The sequence below is a fragment of the Phacochoerus africanus genome, chromosome 14, assembly GCF_016906955.1.
Source record: "Phacochoerus africanus isolate WHEZ1 chromosome 14, ROS_Pafr_v1, whole genome shotgun sequence".
Taxonomy (NCBI): domain Eukaryota; kingdom Metazoa; phylum Chordata; class Mammalia; order Artiodactyla; family Suidae; genus Phacochoerus; species Phacochoerus africanus.
Genome location: NC_062557.1, coordinates 7,835,304 through 7,859,779, shown reverse-complemented (window position 1 = coordinate 7,859,779; position 24,476 = coordinate 7,835,304). Strand labels below are relative to the sequence as shown.

General features: G+C 48.8%; 1 protein-coding gene across 3 annotated transcripts in view; it reads right to left on the bottom strand.

Moving 5' to 3' along the window:
- The window catches only part of SLC39A11 (solute carrier family 39 member 11), a 369,112-nt gene that overhangs the window by 338,107 nt on the left and 6,529 nt on the right, over nucleotides 1-24,476 (bottom strand). For all 3 annotated transcript variants that reach the window (XM_047758793.1, XM_047758794.1, XM_047758795.1), the window contains exon 3: nucleotides 21,740-21,778. In XM_047758793.1, the coding sequence (XP_047614749.1) occupies nucleotides 21,740-21,778 (39 nt within the window). The remainder of the gene's footprint in view (nucleotides 1-21,739; nucleotides 21,779-24,476) is intronic.

Genomic DNA, 24,476 nt, shown 5'->3' with positions numbered 1-24,476 from the left:
AAATGGCATGAATAACAATAACAGCAACCTCCACACAAAGGCTGGCTGTAGGTCAGGCACTTTCCCAGTCCTCCTAATACTAAGAGTCGGGTATTGGAGGTCTCCTGTGGCGCAGCGGGTTGAGGATCCTGCGTTGTCACTGCAGTGGCTCGGGTTGCTGCTGTGGCTCAGGTTCGATCCTTGGCCCAGGAACTTCCACGTGCCACAGGCATGGCCAAAAAAAAAAAAAAATCAGGTATTATTATTATTATGATCCTTATTCCCTAGATGGGGAAAGCGAGGCCCAGAGAGGTTAAGGCATTAACAGTAGTCACTATCCATGGTTAGTGAGGGGCAGAGCCAAGACTCAGTCCCAGCCAGTGCGGCTCGTGAGCCCCTGCTCTCGACCATAACACTGCCCTCGAGGTGCAGCTTATCTCCTGGCGCCGTAACAGGGATTAAACACAATAAAGCAGGGGAAGCGCTTTGCCCAAAAACTGGCCTAAAGCCTCTACCAATGCTCCATGCTGCACATGCTTAGAATATGTGTCTATTTTTACTATTAGAAGAGCAAATGATTGGAGGAAATAACCAAACTGGAAAAAGGAAGGTGTCAGAGGGAACCCAGAGAACTCAGGCAGAAAACATCTGTCAAGAGAAAGACCTACCATTAATGCGGGAGAAATGCGAACACACGGATGAAATCCAAGAAAAGGCACAGGATGCTAGAGACAAAAACAAACCCCCAACAGGGAGAACAAGAAGCGTTTTCAGAAATGGAAACTATGAAGACAAGAAAAAAAGAGAAACAAGTGTTCTTTTTACAGAGTTCAGGTCAATGAAATTGCCCACCATGCAGAAGAAAAGAGCCAGGATTTTATAAAATACAGAGATAAAAGAGAGGAAAATGAGAAGCTAGGTCCAGGAGGTCCAATGGCCAACTAATAAGACTAATAAAGAGAGAACAGAGGACCAGCGGGGAAAACTACCAAAGGGACATAAAATAGCGTTTACCAGAACTGAAGCACACGGCTTCCAAATCGAGAAACGGAAGCACAGATTTACTCAGAAATGTGGGAGAAAATTCCTCAAGAAACAGACAAAAGTGGTTACTTCTAGAAAAGAGGGTGGGGCCATTGGTGGGGGTGGGAGGTGGAGGGAGCTGCTGGGTTTTTTCTTTTCTTTCTAAGCCTTTTATTAACATTTGCTCTTTCTAGAAGGGTGCATCTATTACCCTAGTTAGAAAAATAATAATAATAATAATAACTCCAAAAATCGAGCCCCACTTAAATGTCCAAGAAGTCATTAGTTAAAAAAAACACCATGGGAGTTCCCGTCATGGCGCAGCAGAAACGAATCCAACTAGGAACCATGAGGTTGCGGGTTTGATCCCTGGCCTCACTCAGTGGGTTAAGGATCCAGCGTTGCCGTAAGCTGTGGTCTAGGTCGCAGATGTGGCTCAGATCTGGCATTGCTGTGGCCGTGGCATAGGCTGGCGGCTACAGCTCCAATCAGACCCCAGCCTGGGAACCTCCATATGCCGCAGGGGCAGCCCTAAGTTACTGCTGTGGCGCAGGTTCAATCCCTAACCTAGGAACTTGCCAGAGGCGCAGCAAAACAAAACAAAACAAAACAAAAAAACAAAGATGAAAGCATATATTATGGTCAGTTTGTGCCAGGGAGTACCATGCTACCACCAAAATAACCAGGAAAAGTTCAGGACTTATTGTGAAAGAACACGTTTTTGAACACTGTGTATAGTATGATCCCATTTTGTAAATTACATGTGAACGAAGTACAGAAGAGCGTGTTGCTGAGAACAGTTTGGAGGCGTCAACTGGGGATGAGTCAGAAGAATACTTGGTGATACAAAGGTGCACAGACTGCAGGAAAACTCTTCCACAGCCATAATACCCAAGTTCACTGAATTACATCAGCCCCCAATTCCTCATGTGTCCTTCACCCACTTCCCCTGAAATGAGAAGATAACGATCCACACGGGCTGGACACTTGCTATGCGCCCATCACTGTGCTAAGTGCCTCAAATATACTTCTTTCATCTACACAGCAACTGTATCATGGAGACAACAGCAGGAGCTGCATTTTACAGATGCGGAAACCAAGCCTTACATGCGGAAACTAGCCCAAGTTCAGCCCAAGTTCACACAACTGGTAAGTTGAGAAACCGGAACCAAACCCAAGCAAGGTGCATCCAGAGCTCACTGTGATATCAGAGGGTGGGAGCCTGCTAGCGAAAAGGCTCTACTTCTCGGTGTCCAGTGGCCCCTACCCCGAACTCAACCCGCACGGCTGACGGTTTGAGACATTTCCTGGCATGACTACATCCTGAGAAGTTCATCATAATTCAATCGCAGGGAAAATTTCAGAGGGCTTCAGAGGTGTAATGAGTTTACATTCAATTAGTTTCTTCCTTCATTGGGAGAATCAGAAAGATCGATTTCCTTAACGACTCAGCAGGGAGGGTTTCTCACTGCCTACTTGGAGATTTCATGCCGAGGTTCCAGGGATGTAAATCAATACACAGAAGATTTGGAGAAAGTGGGCAGCCAACCCAAAAGAAAACCTCAAATGCACATGCCACACTCTTTGAACACTTATTTCAAAAATATCTTCAAGTGCTCTGTACTGGGGACCATGCCACAACAGTGAACAGGACAGGGAACAAAGCCCCTGCCTTCTAGAGGCTTCTAGTTCAGGAAGAAAGAAGAGGGAACAAGCAATTAGACTCTAGAGACAAGTGCACTATAGAATAAGTGAGAAGAGCTGCAGATGCTTGTCAAGGGCGTACTAAATCCCATCCTGGAGTGGGCTGGGATGATGGCGCAGAAAACGAGATGCCAAATTTCCTTCAGGAACAAATGTTCAAGGGTAAGGACATGGAAGGAACTAGGGTCCCAGAGGGACAGAGCGGGGAAACCCCTAAGGCTTTCAGAACCAGGTCCATAACGCGAAGCCCAAGGTGGAGTAAATGATCGGCGAGCTCTCCCTCGCACAGCTGGCAACAATCTCTTCCAACTCAACCCGCACAGTGCCAGGAGCATTCCGGCTCCAAGCCAGTTGGATGCTGGTTCTCTTCAGCAGAGAGGCGCTCCCCCTCTCCAGGGACTCTGAGGTGAGGTCACAGGGTGCTCCACATTAACTCATGAAATGGGGGTGTCAAAATATGCAGGCACACTAAGGTTCTCAAAGGAAACACAGATCTATGGTGGAGGAGAGGACTTATCCTTCCTCTTCCATCCATCCATCCATCCATCCATCCATCCATCAATGCAGCCATCTATCCATATCTATCTATCCATTCACCCATCCATTAATCCATCCGCCCACCCACCCATCCATCCATCCATCAATTCAGCCAGCCATCCATATCTATCCATCCGGGAGTTCCCGTCGTGGCGCAGTGGTTAACGAATCCGACTAGGAACCATGAGGTTGCGGGTTCGGTCCCCGCCCTTGCTCAGTGGGTTAACAATCTGGCGTTGCCGTGAGCTGTGGTGTAGGTTGCAGACACGGCTCGGATCCTGCGTTGCTGTGGCTCTGGCGTAGGCTGGAGACTACAGCTCCGATTAGACCCCTAGCCTGGGAACCTCCATATGCCGCCGGAGCGGCCCAAAGAAATAGCAAAAAAAAAAAAAAAGACATATCTATCCATCCACCCATCCATCCATCCACCCATCCATCTCCATCCATAACCCATCTCGCCATCTGTTTGAGCATTTGTATACGACTACCTCGACAAAATTAATGACAGCCTCTCAAATGTCAGGAATACCTTCTTAGCCTCTTTTTCCTCCGATTTGCTCTTTGTAAAGCTGCAATCCTCATGCCTCCCAGCCCTGCCAGGCCACCCTATCCTCCTCCTTTCCTCTACTGCTCTGCATCTCATGTGGCTCTGCCAGGCATACCCTAAGTTTTCTTAGACAGTTTGTTTGTCATGCGACTCTCTCTTGGAATGGCAGTTCCACGAGGGCAGGAATTTTTGTTTGCTTTCTTTACTTTGTGTCCTGCTTTATTCCCAGTACCTTAAACAGTGCCGAGCATACCCTGGGTGGGGGGTGGGGGTGGGGGTCAGGGGAGACCAGGAGGAACAACCAGAGGCTCCCTTCTTTCCTCTGCCTGCCCTAAACATCCCAAGCACAAGTCAGACAAAGGAACCAGCGTGGAACTCAGCACACTCTTTACCTATTATATGCAAATAATAAAGCCTACAAGCTACAGGATTATTGTGAGGGTCAGAGGAGGTAATGGATGGGAAAGAGCTTTGAAAAATACGAAGCAATAAAGCAATGTCACGTAATATTATTTGGGACTCATGAGCCCATAAAATGCAAGTGTTCCTTGAAGTTGGCACATGGACACCTGCCACCATGGATCTCTTCAGGCACAATTACAAAGTGTTGCACACATTGAAATTAGTAATCTATTTAACGTTTGTCCACAGGTAATGACTCTGTGCCCCTTCCTCCTGCCTTAAATACAATACTAATGCATTTAACAGGTAAATATTTTTTTCCACCCTCCTGGAGAACTAACTCACTTAGCCCCTGGGCTGTCATGGTTGATTTCTTCACAGAAGACCAGAGCTGCAGAAACAAAGATTTCCAAAGAAATGCTATAGCAAAAAAAAAAAAGAAAGAAAGAAAGAAAAAGAAAAGAAAATCCAGGTAAGAAAATCCAGGTAAGATGAAGCCTTCCCTTCGCTTGCTCATCAACTGCATGATTCTCGTGCAGCTGCATCTCCATTGGGCCTGATGGGTCTATTCTGTTGGCTGTTTGGTGAGTCCAGGGAATCAGCTCAGGGCCTCCAGCCAAAGTCGAGGGTGGGATTAAAAGCCAGGGCACCCTGACAGCGAAGATCAGCTTCCACCAGCAAAGCTATTAAAGCGTTTGCCTCCCTGGTATCTTCTTCTCTCTTTGCTCCGGAGGGCACAGAAGCATTAAACAGTCGTGACTGGGTTTTCCCTCCCACCCTGTGCAAGAGGCAGGAGGGGAAGGATTCCAGTCTCCACGGAGCCGTGAGGCGCCTGCCTGGAGGTTACGGGACTTGCCACTCCTCATGGGGATTGGATGCAGCTCTGCTGGAAATACAACCCAGGGCTCAGGGCTCCCTGCCTGAGCCCAAACACTGTTACCGCGGCGGCTCAGAGCCCCGCTTCCAGGCCTCCCAGGCTCTCCCCCTGGGAAAACGCCACTCCGGACCCCCGGGAAGGAGGGCATCAAGAGGGAGGGTCGGGTGAGGCCTACCCTCCATCCTGCCTCCCACCCCGAGGCCCTGGGCAAGGCGGCAAGCAAGGATTCTCAGCCCGCGATGCTGGTTCTCTCCATCCTCGTGGGGGGAGGCGGAGGAATCAAACCCTCAGTTTGGGGCCATCCCACTGCGCTGCCCACGCATGCGCCCTAGCGGCCCGGCGTTCTCTCCATCCCTCTCACCCTCGGCAAAATGCTCTATTGACATCCAGAACTGAAGAACCTCAAACGAGGGCAGGGCCTCCCCTGCCAAGAGGGAAGAAGACGGATTCCTGAATTTAAAAGGAAAGCATGGGACTCGTGGGGGGGCAGGGGGAAAGGGAATCAAAGTCAAACAAGTGCAGGTTAACCAAAAAGCCACGCGGAAGTGTGGAATATAAATAAAAACGTTTCTCCCAAGTCTTGTCCAAATTCACAGCCTGGACACGCCCGCTCTCAAGAGGCCAAGTGTCCTTCACACAGAAAGATTTCTGGGAGGTTAACATTACTGTCAGCCAGAGAAGGGCACCTCACTCAACAGCTAATTCTGCTTCCAGAACAATGCAGCCTTTGTACGGAGAAGAGCTGAGCCCTGTCCTCTCCGGAGACCAGGACACCTCTGACTAATCCGGCCCCTAAAGGTTTGGCCTCCCTGCTGCTTACAGAGGACACAGTAAGCTTCGCTGGCTCTTTGAATTCCTTCCCTGGGTGGTTAAGTTAACAAACGGGATGAAAACTTAGAAAACCAGCACTTTGTCCCCCTGGGTGAGACATCCGAAGGGCAGCAGTGAGGCAAATGGAGAAACTAGACAAAGGGAGAGCCCGTGGCAGGTCCAGGGACCGCTGGAAATGGCAACCAACGAGGGCACTAGGAACAGGACAGGCGCGGTTGTTCTGGAAGGGCGGACTGTCAACGGGCCTCCTCTCTGCAAGGGCAGGTGGAAGAGGGCACAGCAGAGCCACGGGATTTTTGCAGGCTCCTCCCCCTCAAGAACTAGAGTATTTCCTAACCCCGCCCTGAATCTGGTGGGCCTTGCAACTGGCTTTGACTGATAAAACATGACAGAGGTGATTCTGCATAAGCCCCAGGGGGCTAGGCCTCCAGAGGCCTGGCAGCTTCCACCTGCACTTTCTGAGGACACTTCCACTGCCATGTAAGGAAGCCCGGGCTGTGCTGTGACCCATAAGGTGGACAGACCCCATGTGGGGACAGAGAGCCAGACAACAGGTAGCACAAAGGCCCCAGACCTGTGCGTGAGGCCCTCTCATACCCTCCAGCCTAGTCCAGCTGCCAGACACCCACAGCCTCACGAGTGACCCCGAGCAAGACCAGAAGGACCACCCATCTGAGTGCAGCCAACCCAGAATCCTAAGAAACAAGGGGATGCTGCTGACGTTTGGGGGTGGTTTCTAACTGACCCGAGGACCATGAGGCCCCTCTGCTGTCGGCTGTCCACACTCATGACACCCACGTTGTACCAATACTTCGATTCTGCTTTGGGGAAGCCCCCCCACCGCTGCACACACACACGTCACCTATTATTGGTCCTTATTTGTCTCTGCTTTTTGTCTAGGGACGGGAAGGGCGCATGCCCAGCCTGGCCAATTACCAGGCTCCAGCCCCACGGGGACAGGGACTAGGGTTCAGGGATGAACCCGCAACCTACGTCAGGCCTGATGCTCCCTGCCCATGAAACTCAACTCCAAGAGGTGTGGAAGCAAGACCTCGCTCATCTGGACGTGAGCCTCAGAGGGTGTGGACAGACGATCAAAGTCAGAGCCCTACAGAAAAAAGCGGGGCCAAGAGATGGAGGAAACCAGGTCCCAGGGGTGTCCTGTGATCTGGAATATAGCAGATTCTGAGGCCGCTTCTGTGCCTGGATATTGTATGTGCACAGGCCGATATATTTCTTGTCTTCCTTATGCAGATTTATTTTTTTTTTGTCTTTTGTCTTTTTAGGGCCGCACCCATGGCCCATGGAGGTTCCCAGGCGAGGTGTCTAATCGGAGTTACAGCTGCCGGCCAACACCACAGCCACAGCAACGCAGGATCCGAGCCGCATCTGCGGCCTACACCAGAGCTCACAGCAACGCTGGATACTTAACACACTGAGCAAGGCCAGGGATCAAACCCGAGTCAGGTTCACTAACCACTGAGCCACGACGGGAACTCGTGTTAAGAGTTAGGCTGAGTCGTGGCGCAGTGGTTAACGAATCCGACTAGGAACCATGAGGTTGCGGGTTCGGTCCCTGCCCTTGCTCAGTGGGTTAACGATCCGGCGTTGCCATGAGCTGTGGTGTAGGTTGCAGACGCGGCTCGGATCCTGCATTGCTGTGGCTCTGGCGTAGGCCGGAGACTACAGCTCCGATTGGACCCCTGGCCTGGGAACCTCCATATGCCACGGGAGCGGCCCAAGAAATAGCAAAAAGATAAAAAAAAAAAAAAAAAAAGAGGCTGAGTTAGGTTTTTCATCATTCATGACACCACCCCCACCTGCCAAAGCCCTGGCTGATGCAAAGACACAGAGGGACTTTTTTTTTAATTGGATGTCCTCCATACTGCTTGAATATCTTACCAAGTTCATGTATTACACCCCCGTTTTGAAAGAAACTAGGTAAAGAAAGAACAGCTCATTTTTTAAAAAACAACATATAGAAAATGGGGAATTCCCATTGTGGCTCAGTGGGTGAAGAACCTGACGTAGTGTCTGTGAGGATGGGGGTTCAAGCCCTGGCCTCGCTCAGTAGGTTAAGGATCCAGTGGTGCCACACGCTGCAGTGTAGGTCACAGATGAGGCCCAGACCTGGTATTCTTGTGGCTGTGGTGGAGGATGGCAGCTGCAGCTCCAATTGGCCCCCTCGCCTGGGAACTTCCATATGCTGTGAGTTCAGCCTTAAAAAGAAAAGGTAAATCAATGATATTATCAGGACTCAAAGTTCTCTCTGCACTAGGCTTTGCGGTGAGAGTGCTAATTGCCTTCTCCAGTTTCCACTGCCCTCTCTCCAGTAACAGAATCCCAGTGTAAAGACCATGCACCCTTCCTTGCAGCTACACAAAGTCTTATGAGTAAGTTCTGGCCAATGAGATGTAAGAGGAGCCACCGTGCAAGATTTGCAGGGAACCTCCCTCCCTCCTGCTGTTTTGCTGCCTGGATGTGATGTAATGGCCTGAGCTCTAGCAGCTACTTTGGGCCAGAAAGGTAAAGGCTCCCCACTGGGGCAAAGCAATAAGCAAAAAAGAAGTCTCCCTGGTGACTCCATGACATTATTTTCCCAGCCACTGTCTCCTTCTACATCAGAGGAGTCTCTTCTTGTTTAAGCCACTATCTTTAGATCCCAGTTACTCCTCAGTCAAACCTAATCCTAATGGATACAGATCATCAAAAACAGAAGGAACATCAGGAAGCATCATCATTAGTTGTACTGATGGCTGTAGGTGTCTGGTTGCCATGGAGACCACCCCAGCACTCAGATTCCAAAGTACAAACCCACTCAAATGAGAAAGCCTGATGCAAACCTAGACCTCTTCATTTCCAGGAGAGTCCTCCCCAGCCCATAAGCCAAGATGATGGTGCTAAATTCTCCCACACCCCCACGGGAGGAGCCCCAGGAACACAGGACTTGTGATGGGCTTGAACCTCACTGGCTACCTTCACAACCAAAGGACGGCCAAGCCCCGTAGTTCTCCCGCAGGAACATCCTTTGCTCTCTCCCTTCCTAACTTCTGCCTCAGCTCAAAGTCAAGGCCTCCAATGAGTCAAGGTATCACCTAAAGTAATGCAAGCGCCTCCAGCCTGCCTGCCCACGGCCAGCCTCCCCTACACGCTCCCTACGGCCGCACTAACTGCTACCAACTGAACGCACCTCCAGAAAGCTCAGCTCTGACGTCACCCTCTCGAAAACCTCCAGGGTCTCCCCCTCCATCTGGAGCACAGCGCACAAGCTCCCTCCCATGGGACCCCAGGTCGTTCACAAACGGGCCCTGACCGACCTTTCCAGCATCACCTACCAGCCAAACCAATTGCCACCCCTGTGCTTTCTACTCTGTGCTTCCAATCTGCTGTTCCTCCTGCCTGTAATTCCTTTCTTTCCCCTGCTCCCTCCCCACCCCCAAACTCTACCTACCTCCCGACTTGAGCCTGACCCACAAAGTCCTCTCTAATCCCCAAAGAGAAGAGAACTCCCTGTCCCGGGGGGTTCCCGTCACCTTTGTCCTTTACCTTCTTATGACCATGTACTGACCTGCCTCTTGATTACAGGCAAATGGGACTTCTCTTCCCTTCAGCTCCTGCAGGGAGGGATTATATCCTACTTCTTGGCCTGCTCCCCACAAGTACACAGTAGGTGCTCAAGAAAAGGTGGGTGGGCTGGCCCGAAGACAGTTCTCTCCCTGCTCCCACCTTCTGGTCCCAAACCGAGGGCTTTCAGAGTTCCCTGGTGGCTCAGCGGGTTAAGGATCCGGCATTATCACTGCTATGGTTCTGGTTACAGCTGTGGTACGAGTTTGACTCCTGGCTCTGGAACTTCCACATGTCCTGGGCACGGCCAAAGAAATACAACTTTTTTAATAAAATCGCCCGGGCTTTGATCACTCACTCTTCTCCCCTCTGTGAACAAGCCACTGCGGGAAAGCAGTAACATGCCATCCAAAGGCAGCCTTGGCACAAAGCACTGATCTGGTCCTGGCACATAAGTCTAAAGGTCAAAGCTTAACCAATATTAACCAATATTAACTTTGATCCCTTGCACTGAGTGTCTTGCACAAGAGCTGACACTCAGTGAATGCTTTTTAATGTGATTTGTACTAAGATGCCTATGAAAAATGATGTCAGCTCCCCCCCATTACTGAAATTGCAGCAGTAGACATTTAGATTAGATAAATGTCTAATAAGCTAGCTAAACACTCATTAGGTCACCCTCCCCCATGAAAGGGTACAAAGTCCTTCTCTGCAAACGTCTTTGGAAATAAGCTGTGCTCCCCCCATCTGCGTGGACTGGGTGAACCGTCTCCCTGTCTACCGGCAGAAGGTACCTGAGATGACTCCCAGGAGGCCCCACCAGCCCTGAGATGTTTTTTCCAGACACAGCATATGTTTCAAGGAGGACAATGCCTCAAGGTCAAGGGAGAATTTAAACTCAGGCTCAAGGTCTCCGAGTAGTAAAGATCCCGCCTTCCATCTTTCTTGTGCAAGTGCCAAGAAGCCAAGGAAGAGCCTCAGTTCCTGGATGGTGGATGTCCACTACCACCTGACCAGCGGGAAAATACACCTCTCGTACAACAATGCTCCCCCACCCAGGGCTGGTATCAAAACCAATCAGCCTGGGGAGCCAACTGCCAAAGGCACGGTGGACTCCATCCTGGCATCCTCCATAGAGACCAGAGGCAGCAGCCTCCTCCCGGGCTCCCCATCCAAGTTCCAGCGCCCCACCCTCCAGGTTTAGTGCTCCTCTAGCCATGACCCCAACCCTACGTGTTGGCTCAGCTGGATTCTTGGCCCCATAGCTGCATGGAGCCTCCAAAGGGAGTCTGCTTTTTCCAACCACCAGCTCATCCTTCACTAAACCACGGTTTCCATTAGAACAACAGTCCTCAGCTTTGGCTCCACATTGTGATCATGGTCGGGGGAGGGGGTGCTTCTCATCCCAGATGCTGCAGATTCTGGGGTAGTTAGTCCAGGGAGAACCACTGCATCAGAAGGTAGGGCGCTTCCCCCAAGCCAGAGAGCTCCCTGGAACCAAACTGCCAAGGATGACAGGCCAAGTCCGCTCACTCTGCTGGACCACGGATGCTTAGGACCATTGAGCACTTGAATGTGGTTTGTTTTTTTCACCATCTCAAATGGCACACATTCACCCGTGGCCATCCGTCTTGAAGGCCACGCTGTGCCTTCTGTGACAAGGACGATGGAGCTAAAGGGTGCATATATAACTCATCATGCTTTACTGCAAAGCCGACCCCCGCCAAGATTCTTCAAAGCCCCCTGCCCCCGCAAAGGGGAGCATTAGCATGGACTTCCAGAGCAAAGGCAGGGACCCCCTTGGAGCGGGTCCCGCCAAAGCCAGGCCCCCAGGAAATCACTGACTCGGGAACATGGGACACTCCAGGGAACCTTCCAAGACCTCCAGCCTGGGCCCTGCACAGCACAGAGCTATGGTCCCCCGCGGTCCGTCACCTACGTGCCCAGGCTGCTACTTCCTCCAGGTCTCCGAAAACCCTGCCATAAACTACATCAGGGGTGAGCAAATTCCGTAAAAAGCTGGAGAGTGACTACTTCAAGCCTTGCAGGCCACACAGCCCTGCTGCAGCTGCTCAGGGCTGCCCCTGCAACGCAGACGCAGCCACAGACAACGTGCACACAAACGGGCCCAGCAGGGCTCCAGGAAAGCTCTACCTACAAAAGCAGACAACGGGCTGGACTCAGACCACAGGGCTCGGTGCCCACCCCTCCACTAGATCCTGGCTTCCTTAAAGACAGAGAGCGTCTCTCCTGCCACTTCTCCAAGTGCTCGGCACAGTGCCTGGAATACAGCGGGGGAAGGAAGGGAGGAGGAAGGGAGGGAGGTAGGACGAAGAAAAGGAAAGAAAATAGAAGGAAAAGAAAGAAGGAAGGGAAGAAAGAGAAAGAAAGAGAGAGAAAGCAAGCCAGGGAGGGAGGAAGAAAGAAAGCGGGAGGGAGGAGGGAAGGAAGGAGAGGCAAGTGGGAAGAAGAGCCAGTCACCCCAGAGGACTCTGCTGACCGCCCACCTGCTCCTACAGAGAAGCCGGTCTGCCCAGGCTCCCGTGCCTGGGGGCGCCCAGGGCTGACCGCCAAAGCCTCCCTCCCGAGGCCCTTTTTCATCTCCTGCTGGTCACTGACATACACTGCCACCTTCTCTGGCATGGGAACAGGGGAGGGTGTCCCCAGGCAAAGAAGAAATGACATCCCCAAGGAGAGTGGTGGGTGCCCCCTGTACAGCAGGCTCCGGACTGGGCGGAGAGGCAGAGGCAGAGGGCAGCCGGCAGGGGTCCGAGAGAGCAGCGGCCGCCCCAGGACGCGCGGGAAGTAGGGCAGAGCCGACGCGGCGACATGGGGTTCCGGGTGGCTCAGGACCGCTGCCCCAGATATGCAAACACATGGGCACCTCCACCAAGCCACATATATTGTTGCCTCCCCCGCACTGTTGATAACGCCCCTGGAAATCTGAAGCATGACACTGAAAAGGAAAAGTACCATGACCACGCGCATCCGTCTCCTTCCTGGGGGTTTTTCTTCCCTGTCTCCTATCTTCCCTCTCACCTTGCACCCTCCCCCCCCACCTCCCCCCACACACCTCCCCCCAACACACCTCCCTTCCCCCCACCTCTCCCCCACACCCCATCCCCACACCCCGCAGCAGGACTTTGCTTCCCTCCCAGGGTGGAATCGGGGGTTAGGGCCTCATCGTGCTGCACAGGATGGGGAAGGGCCAGGGGACAGACCTGTCACTCCATCGCCCTTGCGCTCACAAGAACCACTACGGTTTGGGGAGCAGGCGCTCTGGGCCAAAAGTCAGGCTTGTCTCCTGTGACACACTGAGTGCCTCCTGCGTGTGCTCAGCTCAGTGTGAGAACTCGTCATAGCTGAGACACCAAAGTTTCCCACCGGAAACCTTTAAAAAGAAAATGCCTTGTGGCAGAAGCAGCAGGTGCCCCTTCACGACTGTGCCAAGGACCCTGTGAACAGCCCTGATGAGAGAAGGGCCCTTCCGCACCGGCCACACTAAACTTGTCAAAGAAGACCCCCAAGCAGGTGGCTCAAAGTCCCGCCAAGGCAACCCCGGAACACGCCCCCTTCACTGAGGGCCCCCCCGAAGGGCATCCTTGGCCCCCCAAACAGGCCAACATCACCTCCCTGGTCATCGTACCCCAGTGCAGAAGGAAGAGAAGTGGCAGAGTGTAGAATCAAGGAGGCCCTGGGGCTCCTGGTTCCCGAAACTTCCCAGGTAATCTGTAGAGTCCAAGTGATACTGGGGGTAGGACCTGCTCCGGGCCTAAGCAGGTTCAACATGCTGGGGTTGCGGGGGGAGTCATCTTGGGCCCTTGTGTTTTACTCTCAGAAAAAGGGAAATCGTGGCTCAGAGAAAGAGAGATCAAAGACCTCTGCAGGAGCCTCATCAGAACCCAGCAAAGCACTTACACTGACTGGTGGCAGCCCTGCCTGTGGCAGTGTGGACCTCACACTGCAAAATCTCCATGAGGACATACCAGGCTTCCCGACCTCTCAGGCCACAAGAAGGAGAAAAGGTAACAGCAGTTATTACTTCGTAACCCAGGACTCAGCAAGCCCAGGGTATAAAAGCTAGGATTTCTGGAATACCCTGGTGGCCTTGAGGGTGAAGGATCCGACACTGTCATTGCAGCAACCTGAGTCACCGTTGTGATGCAGGTTCGATCCCTGGCCCGGGAACTTCCTCTTGCTGCGGGCATGGTCAGAAAAAAGAAAAAAAGCTAGGGTTTCTGAAGACCCCATTCAATGGCTACACCCCACCCCCAGCCCTTCTCTCTCTCCATTTACTTTGGAATAAACTTTTCCAACAGATCTGGCTGAAATCTCCTCCCTGAATCCCTCCTGCTACAATTTAGCCCCTTTCTTCCCATCCGTTTCTCCAGGGAACCGAGAACAGCTGGTCACCATCATCCCTCCGGACTCGAAGGCTGTCACTGGAGAGCGTCATTAACTTCCAACAGTGAACCAGCGATTTGGAGAAAACATTATTCACCACTTGCTGCACAAAAGCAGACTCAGCCAAAATCTCCTTAAGAAAAATCAGGTCTTTCATAAGGAGCCAGCTCCCTATGGGATTAAATAATAGATATTAAATTGCCTTTTCATGCCTAGAAGCAAGCTTCTTGATTGGAAGCCTATCTTTCTCTTCCAGAGTTTCATGGTCACATTGATTCCACACAAGCGCTTCTTCCTTTAGAGAGAATGTACGTTGATTTAGAAATCCCCCGTTAGTTCAAACCTCACCAAAAAAAGAGGCATCAGAACCAGAGCAAAGAAAATTAAAATAGTGACCCTTGATGTTTCAGCCCCTCCGAATTCATCAAAATCTTCATCTTTTAGGAGAATGACTGCTTTCCTCACTTGGATGAAAGGATATTCAACTACACGTTTAAACTGACTGCTGAATAGGTGAGAAGGTGAACAGGTCAACCCCAAACGAACGGAAACACTTCGCAACTGCCTTACGACAAAAAGATGCTAATTTTTATGGAAACTCACCCCTTTAAACGTGCAACTCCAAGAAGCTCTTAAGGAACCATCCACTCCACTGTCCCCAGCTCTCAGCAGAGTCAACTGAGGTCCAGGACAACTGAGACGCTTGCCTAAGGTCACCCAGCTACATGCTGGCAGCCCCTGACTTCTCATCTGGGTTTGGTCCTGGCTCTGCCACCATCTAGTAGTTTTCAATTCTGCATAAGTCATTTACTCTCTCTGGCTCTGTGTCTTGGCTGTAAATAGAGGCAACTGGACCAGACATCAGCTAGGCGGCGTGGATTAAGAGAGGGAACACGACAGTCAGACTGCAGGTTCAAAAGCTTCCTGACCCTGAGCAATTTACTTACACTCGCTGTGCCTCCGTTTCCACATCTGTAAAGTGGGGATAAATAACAGTAGCTGGTACTCACCTCACAGAGCTGTTAGGAACAATCAATCAGATGACCTAGGTCAAGTCTTTGGCAGAGAATCCCATCCACAGGGAAGACTCAATAAACATTAATTATGACAAGAACTAATCCTTACTGAAAATCACTTCCAGCTTTAAAGTTGTATTACTCTAGGATTCGGGTAAGAAATAATGATTATCCTTTTTTTTTTTAAGAGTAATATTTGTCCTTAATAAGTTCATGCCTCAGGCACTAAATCAAAGCCAGACATGGTAGCGAGAAGAGAAAGACAATGATTATTAGAGACCTGGAAAGTGATTTAAGGAGTCGGGAGAAAAATAGGAGAATGGATTCCAACAGGAATCATTTAAGGAGAACTGATTAATGCTTCCAAGGTCCTGCTAATGAGGAAAGAACACCCCGAGAAATGTATTGCTAAGCACATTTAAAATACTCATGTCCTTCAACACCGTGTAATAACCTACAAGGGAAAAGAACCTGAAATGGAACGGATGTATTTATAGGTATACCTCACTTCCTTTGCTGTACACCTGAGACTAACACAGCCTTCTAAGTCAACTATGCTCCAATAAAACTCATTAAGAAATAAATAAGTAAATAAAGGAGTTCCCGTCCTGGCACGGTGGTTAACGAATCCGACTAGGAACCATGAGGTTGTGGGTTTGATCCCTGGCCTTGCTCAGTGGGTTAAGGATTCAGCGTTGCCATGAGCTGGGTGTAGGTCGCAGATTTGGCTCAGATCCTGCGTTGCTGTGGCTCTGGAGTAGGTCCTCGGCTGCAGCTCCAATTCGACCCCTAGCCTGGGAACCTCCATATGCCACAGGAGCGGCCCAAGAAATGGCAAAAATAAATAAATAAAATAAAATACTCATGTCCTCTGTCCTAGGAATCTCTCTTACAGCAACACTTGTTTCAGTGCATAATTACATATTGCATAAATATGTCACTGTGTAATCCAGCAGGACCCCATGGGGCCTTCCCAGTATAGGCCCCACCTACGTCCTCCGTCTGCCTTTTGTCTGTGGAAAAACTTTAGTGAAAGAAGAAATTTAATCAGAGAAATGAAAAAATGCGGAAAGAAAGGAGAGCAGTCAAGCAAGACAAAATAACAATAGTTGAGCCATTCAACAAAGTCAAATTCTTTCTCAAGAACTATAGATAACATTCTGCGCTGTGTCTTTCGAGCTGTTTTGCAGACTGAAACCCCCACCAGGAGGAAGTAGTTAACTGTATGCTGCCCGCAAACATGGAGACCCCAGACTAGGTGGAACCAGAAGGTTGATGAAGCTGACTGCCAATCACCTCACCACCAGCCAATCAGAAGACTGCCCATGAGCTGACCACACCCTACTCCTTGAACACTAGACTTCTCACCACCCGCTCCCCGCCGGGCTTGACACAGTGTTGAGGGTGCTAGGCGGCTGTGGCCCCCTTGGCCTGGCAAAGCAATAAAGCTATTGTTTCTACTTCACCCACACCTCTGCCTCTGCGTTTCAACTCGGCACCAATGAATGCAGGCTGAGTTTCAGCAACAGCTGCGGCATTATGATAGGGATTGGAATACACATAGGACACCTACATAAATGTATGCAGGAGTTCCCACTGTGCCTCAGCGGTTAGTGAAGCCGACCAGGATCTATGAGCACCTGGGTTCAATCCCTGGCCTCGCTCAGTGGGTTAAGGACCTGGCGTTGCTGTGGCTGTGGTGTAGGCCGATGGCTAGAGCTCTGATTCCACCCCTAGTCTGGGAACCTCCATATGCTGCGGGTGTGGCCCTAAAAATAAATAAATAAATAATAAATGTATGCAGAACTGAATGGAGAAACACTACATCTGCACAGGGCACAGCAGGGCCCCAGTCAACTGTCTGATGGCCAGTTTTCCCCGTTTCAAGATTCAAAGCATCTCAAAGCTACATTGAAGAAGCAAAGCCCTTAGGCTATCAGGCACTATGTATGGCACATCTGACCGTCCTGACACTCTGTATGTCCGCAGTGAAAGTTCTCCAAGGACACAAGCTCACGGCTGATGGTGGTGACCTCTGGGAAGCCAGTGGGAAAGGCAAGGGGATTTTCTTCTTCTTTGTCTTTTTTTGGGGTGGGAGGGGCACACCCTCAGCATGCAGAAGGTCCCAGGCCAGGGATCGAACATGCGCCACAGCAGTGACAATGCCAGATCCTTGACCACTAAGCCACCCGGGAACTCCCTTATCATTGTTCACTTTCAATACAACTGAATTTTTATACATCCCACGCTGTGATGACAGACGACACCTCAAAATACTCTAGACCAGGATTTCTCAGCCTTGGCCCAACGACACTGTGGGTCGGATAATTCTTTGTGCTGGAGGCCTGTCCTGTGGATTGCAGGGTGCCTAGCAGCATCCTGGCCTCTACCCACCAGAGACCAGTTGTGACAAGCAAACATGCCAAATGCCCTCTGGAGATCAGAATCACCCCTGACTGAGAACCACTGCCCCAGCCAGCGTATAGTAATAATTACAACAACAGTAATGATAATAGTAATATTGGCCTTACAAGTATAAATCAGTCCATAATAAGATAAGCAATTATTACAGTTTGGACTACAGGGGCTCTATTGCCTTGTGTCGAGTTTGCGGAAGCATTGAGAATCCACTTTTGGTTACCAATGCTGTTGAAATTTCCTGAGTTTTTTTTTTTTCTTGTCCTTTTTACCGCCACACCTGAGGCATATAGAAATTCCCAAGCTAGGGGTCGAATCGGAGCTGCAGCTACTGGCCTTTGCCACAGCCACAGCCACTCCAGATGCAAGCCAGCTTGCAGCAGCGCCAGATCCTTAATCCACTGAGCGAGGCCAGCAGGACACTATGTCAGGTTCTTAACCCCTCGAGCCACAACAGGAACTCTAAATTTCCTGAGTTTGGGTCTCAGCTGTCTGTCCCATCTTGCTTTTACTTGTCTCCACCTGTCAGGAGACCTGTCAGGAGTTCCTTGGTGCAACTAGTACATATTCAAGGTCAAGTTTAGAAAAGTAAATGACTGATTTTCAGAGAAATCGACAAAAATAACTTCCAGAAATCTCTTTTTCTCACCAACTACTTTAAGATTCAGAAGTAGAACTATTTTAGACCTCAAAGCTAAACGAACATAATACTCGTCCGATGACTGGTTTTTTTAGAACTCTTAAATTTTCGTGTTTGAATGCTCCCAACTTCATTCTCACATGTCCTGAAGACTGCTAAACTCTGCCAGTTTTTGTTTCCCCTCTTGTTTCATTTCGTGTTTTTGTGGTTTGTTTTTTGGTTTTGTTTTTTGTCTTTTGCTTTGTAAATCTTACAATGGCTTTTGGCCTAAAAGAGTAAGCTAGATGAGGTCGCTCAAGCGCCAGGTCAGCACAAAACACAGTTCTGCAAGCTTCCTATCTGTGTATCCCCTAGAAGAATTTTGAAAAACTAAGTACCCTCTCACTCATTTTGAAATTGATGTGTAAATGGAGTTCCCATCGTGGCTCAGCGGAAATGCACCCAACTAGGATCCATGAGGACACAGGTTCACGACCCCTGGCCTTGCTCACTGGGTTAAGGATCTGGGGTTGCCGTGAGCTGTGCTGTAGGTCACAGCCTAGGCTCGGATCGTGTGTTGCTGTGGCTTCGGTGTAGGCCGGCAGCTACAGCTCCGACTGGACCCCTAGCCTGGGAATCTCCATATGCCGCAGGTGCCACCCTAAAAAAAAAAAAAAAAAAAAGACAAAAGACAAAAAAATAAAAAGAAATAAATTTTTAAAAAAAGAAATTGCCATGTAAAATGTTTCCATCTCAAGTGTAAAGAGCTGAAAAAGATGTAAAATTCTGGCATATATAAATATGGATGTGTTTAAATAAAATTGTTTATCAGTCATTTTAATGTATCCAGTAGGATCCAAACAGCACAGGGATTTGATTTCCTCCATTATCCACTTAAAAATATACACAAATGAGGCTGTGGCATTTGTCTTATGCACTTTTCTGTTTGGGTTATAGTCTACACAGAAAAACACATAAGAAAGCTCTTCTTCGAAAGTCAAAAAATATACATCATTTCTCTTTCTCAATATATACGTCAATCTCACTCCCCCCTCAGATTTTTATCCTAGAGCAACTTTTATGTTAGAAAGTCTATTTTGGGTTTCTTTATCACACTGCTTTATAATAAAATATCTATATATATTTCAATTTAATTTTTTAAAACTTCCTGTGAGCCTAGGGCTCTAACTGCTTAAATGACAATTTCCTGGATTGGGTGACAATTCAAACGATTAGTGGTTGAGAACAGATTCATAATAACAAAAATTTAATATGCTGTTTCATAATTATTAGACATTCAAAAGTAAAGTATTAGTAGGAATGCATATTTTCATGGATGAGGCTTTTTTTCTTATTTTTTTCTTTCCTTTTCTTTTTACGGCCACAGGTGAGGCATACGGAAGTTCTCAGGCTAGGGAACTCATTGGAGCTGCAGCTGCCGGCCTACACCACAGCCACAGCAACATCGGATCCAAGCCATGTCGCAACCTAAGCTGCAGCTTGTGACAACACTGGATCCTTAACCCATTCAAGGCCAGAAATCAAACCTGTATCCTCATGGATACTATGCTGGGATCTTAACCTGCTGAGCCACGACAGGAACCCTCAAGTTTTCAAAAGAATCAATTTTTTTCAATTCATTCATATATCCATGGCTAAACATGATGTAGCCATTGCTGGAATAAGCCTGAGTTAAACCTCAATTTTATTTGGTTTTGTTTTTGTTTTTGTTTTTTTCTTTTCTTGATGTAAATAAAGAGAACATATGTTTGTGTAAAGAAGATAGAAAAAAATATCTTGTAATACTGTCATTTTGTTCTTTGAACTCTAAGAAGGCCTGGAATCCCAGAACAGTACCATGGAAAATTACATTTAGGGATTTCTCTGCTAACAGTTTGATTCAAAGGATGAGACAGGAGTTCCCAGGTGGTCTAGTGGTTAAGGATCTGGTGTGGTCACCACTGTAGCTCGGGTCTCTGCTATGGTGTGGGTTCAATCCCTGGCCTGGGAACTTCTGTATGTCACGGGTGTGGCCGAAAGTTTTCTTTAAAAGGGGATGGTGCAGTAACTGAATTGCTGAAGGACACGAGTCCAGGGATTCGTGATTAGCATCCTTCACTATCTCCACCCCAGCACCAACACAACGGTCCCTCCCTCCGTGCGTGGCGATATCACTACCCAGAGGCACGGAACTTAGGCAAGAGGGTGTCTGTCTTTTGAAAGGCAGGAGAGGGCAACAGCGCAGGAGAAGGTGGAAGAGCAGGCCCCGCCTTTGGGGAAAGAGAGCAAAACTGGAGGCTGAGGACCTTGGCACTGATTTTGTAAACATGCCCCTGTCCCTGTGGAACCCCCGGAGAGTCTCCACGTGCTCTTAGAAGCACACGGACTCCCGTTTGACAGTTGCTGACTTGGAAGATGTTGGGGAGGCCCCACCCCCAGGCCAGGTTTCCCAGATCATGGGACTACAAAAACAGGACGAAGGAACCAAATTCTGAGCAACCAAAAGGGATGCTCACGTGTCACATGCCTTCGGATGCAACTGGCACAATCGGAATACACAGCATCGCGATGACGTATTGGAGACTGGAAAATGGACTCTGCCTTGAGCAAGCCTCCAGGTCTAATACCAGCTCACGGGGGACCCAGGGGACAGAGGACCAAGTTCATAAGGAAGCAGTCAGACAAAGTCAGAATGTGGGACATTCCACAGAACAATAATCCTACTTCTCTAACAAATTACTAGTGTGGGGGGAAAGGGGAGAGGTACTGTTAAAGAATAAAAAGGACTGAAAAGATTCAATATGAAACAAATGCAACACAAAAATTGTAGCGTTCCCGTCGTGGCTCAGTGGTTAACAAACCTAATTAGTGTCCATGAGGATGTGGGTTCGATCCCTGACCTTGCTCAGTGGGTTAAGGATCCGGCGTTGCCGCAAGCTGTAGTGTAGGTTGCAGACATGGCTCGGATCCCGAGTTGCTGTGGCTGTGGCGTAGGCTGGAAGCCATAGTTTCAATTAGACCCCTAGCCTGGGAACTTCCATATGCCACAGGTGCAGCCCTAAAACAGAAAAAAAAAATGAAAACGAAAATCGTGTTTGGACCCGGCCAACAAAACAATTTTAGAAGACACCCTTGGAAAAAAATGGAAGAAGTCTGAATGTGAACTGTTGGATAGTAATACTAATAATAATAATTAGTATTAATTTTGGTAGGTGTGATAATGCCATGATGATTTTTTTTAAAGTCTAAATCAACTCTAATAAAAATTTTTTTTTAATTTAAAGTCATTCAATCAGAGCTGTGTATTGAATTTATAAGTGAAATTACATGATGCCTAGGACTTGCTCTTGACAAATATTCCACTTCCCAAGAACATGGGTTGGGAGGAGATAGAGGAAATGAGATTAGCAAGATGTCAACAGTGACTGAAGCTGGGCGATGGGTACCCAGGGGTCCTCATAGGATTCCCTCCACTTTTTAACATGTGAAAATGTCTATAATACAAGGTGTTTCAAGGGGGAAGAGGAGGAGAGAGAACACTTAATTAGTGCCAACTCATTAAAGCTCTGCGTTAAGCCCCTCCTAAATATCATCTTATTTTACATACTTATTTGCAAGTCCCGAGACAGGTGCCAATGAGGCTCTTTCCTGTCTAAGGAGAGGCAGGGTATTCCCTCCACTGGATATAAACAGGGTCTGTGATAAGAGGGAGCACCTGGAGATCACAGAGAGGCAGTCCGGCCGCATGGGGAGAAACTGACAATACCCCTTGGTGGGGAAATACTGGAATCAATATTCTTCTACCACATGCTACTTACCCCTGCAGCAAAGCCAAGGCTTCCGTCTAAGATCCGCCTCTGAAAATGAAAACAACATGTTTCAGTTTCCAAGGGATGTTTTCTGGGATGAGAGGAAACCATAAGCCTAAGAGACCCTTGTGAAGAAAGACTAGTCCATGTCCGAGCTTGCCAACCTATCCAGAACCTTGGACTTTTCAAAACAAGCCAAGAACCAGGGGAGGAAAAAAAAAAAATTTTTTTTAACTTCATCCACCCCACAGCCAATCAGAGCATTCTCTTGTGTGACCCTCAGCTTGCACTGGCCCACGTGTTTCACCTCTTTCTCATCTCTGCGAATCAGGGCTATAAACCTTTAGTAAGTAGTTTGCCTAAAAGATGGAAATTGACAAGTATTGGCAAGGAGCACAGGGACCAACCGAAACCCTCCCACGCTGCAGGCGGGGGTACGAACTGGCCTAGCGACTTTGGAAAGCTAGCCTGCAGCATCCACTAGAAGCGAACGTCATACGCATACCCTCTGATCAGGCAGTGCCACGGGTGACTAATTACCTAACAGAAACACATACTAGGATTCACCAGACACATGTACAAAAGTGCTCTCTGCAGCACTGTTCATGGGAGCTGGAAACTAGAAACTCCCCAAAGGCCTACCAACAGCAGAAATGGATAAATCTTTAGGATGTATTCACACAACAGAATACCAGAGAGCAATGAGAAGACACATAAACACGAATGGAGCTCAGAATCAGACAAACATTCTGTAAACTGGAAAATAAATAGGTGCAATCAGCCCGACACAGATGAGCATACAGCCTAAGATCACTCCATTCATATATGGACAAAAACAGAGACAGCGAATCTCGGGAGAAGGGCTGCCCTTGGAGCGCGGGTTGGGGGTGAGGAGCAGAGGCTGGAAGGGAGCCTGAAAGGGCTGCCGAGGTGGGGCAAAGGGCGGGTGGTACTGCTCTATCACCTGATCTGGGTACTGTCTTCAAGGGCAATGATGAAAAATTACCAAGCTGTACACTTAGAAAATGCATTTTTTATAGGCATTGTACACTTCAATAAAAAGGTTTTTTTGTTGGGTTTTTTGGGGCTGCACCTGCGGCATGCAGAAGTGGCCGGGCCTGGGATCGAACCCAAGCCACAACATTGACAATGCTGGATCCCTAACTAGCTGAGCCACCAGGCAACTCCAAGTTTGTTTTTTTAAAAAAAGAAGGGGCCTAAATTAGGAATATAATCTATAGCCACCTGGACACACAGATCACCCTGATCCTTGAGCCTCCCAGTGAGGTCTGGGTAGCAAGTGCTGCCAGGTAAGTCATCTCCAGCTGTGGGCAGCCTCTTCCCACCTCCGTGTGGCTATGGGGTGGGTGGAAGACTTTGATTCCAGTGAGCCATACAAATGACATTCACCTCTAGAAATGCCACAACATAAGCCAAGTTGGTCTAATCAGTTAATTTAATCAAAGCAGACAGATAAAATTAAAAAGTCAGGGGAGTTCCCTTTGTGGCTGAGTGGGTTAAGGACCAGACATTGTCTATGTGAGGATGCAGGTTTGATCCCCGGCCTCACTCAGTGGGTTAAGGATCCAGCATTGCCAAAGCTGCAGTGAGCATAGGTCACAGATGCAGCTTGGATCCGCCCTTGCTGTGCCTATGGTGTAGGCTGGCACCTGCAGCTCCGATTCAACCCCTAGCCCAGGAATTTCCATTTGCCACAGGCGCAGCCATTAAAAAAAAAAAAAGGTAAAATCATCCTTTCAGCATCCCTCTGGCTCCCAAAAGGAGAAGCATACTTTTTTTTTAAGATCAGTAAACCTGTTCTTCGGACATTTATCTCAAGGAGGGAGTCAGATGTGCACTCAGAGATTTATGTTCATCATAATGCTATGTCTGAAAGCAAGAAAAAGGGGCATAAAGTAATTGCCCAGCAGTCAGGGACTGGCTAAATAAACCACAATCCATCTTCATGGCAGGATGTTCTATAGCCATTTCAGTAACTGAAGCAATCAAAGTAATCAACAAACCATTTAGGGATGCGGAGGGATGGTTAGGACACCCGGTGAGAAATGCTGGTTATAAAACATTACACACAATTTGATCCTCATTAAGAAAAAAAAAAACAAAAAAAAACCGAGATGTATGTACTATAACTACAGCTGAATAAATTTGAATATATTCCATTTTCGGTTCTGAGAAGAGGGATCAGGAAATTTTTTTGGGCAGTGCCCATGGCAGGAGGAAATTCCTGGAATCAAACCCGAGCCACAGGAATGACAACTCAGCGTCCTTAACCCACCAGGCCACCAGGGAACTCCCTGAAGGAACCTTTTCATTTTTTTCAGTTGCTCCATATGTTCCAGGTTTCCCACAATTACCACATGATTTTTTTAACTCAAGAAAATGAACTTTAAGTGAAGTTCGGCCAGAGCTGATAGCAGCAGCAAGGGCAGGGGGTTGAGCGATCCTTGCCACAGCCCCCCCTTTAGCTGAACAAAAAATGAGGCTCGCTAGGGGCAGAGGAAGAGCCCAGCTTGGGCAGCCGTGTCTATGGTGGGCTTTATCGCCCCCTATCCGGCCCCTTCCCACCGCTCCCGCACACCACTTCCACAGAAGGGTTTCGCACAGCCCTCTAGAAGGTCCTGCTCTCTATATCTGGAATCTAATATAATGGCACAAATAAACCTTTCCACATAAAACAAACTCATGGACTTGAAGAACAGACTTGTGGTTGCCAAGGGGGAGGGAG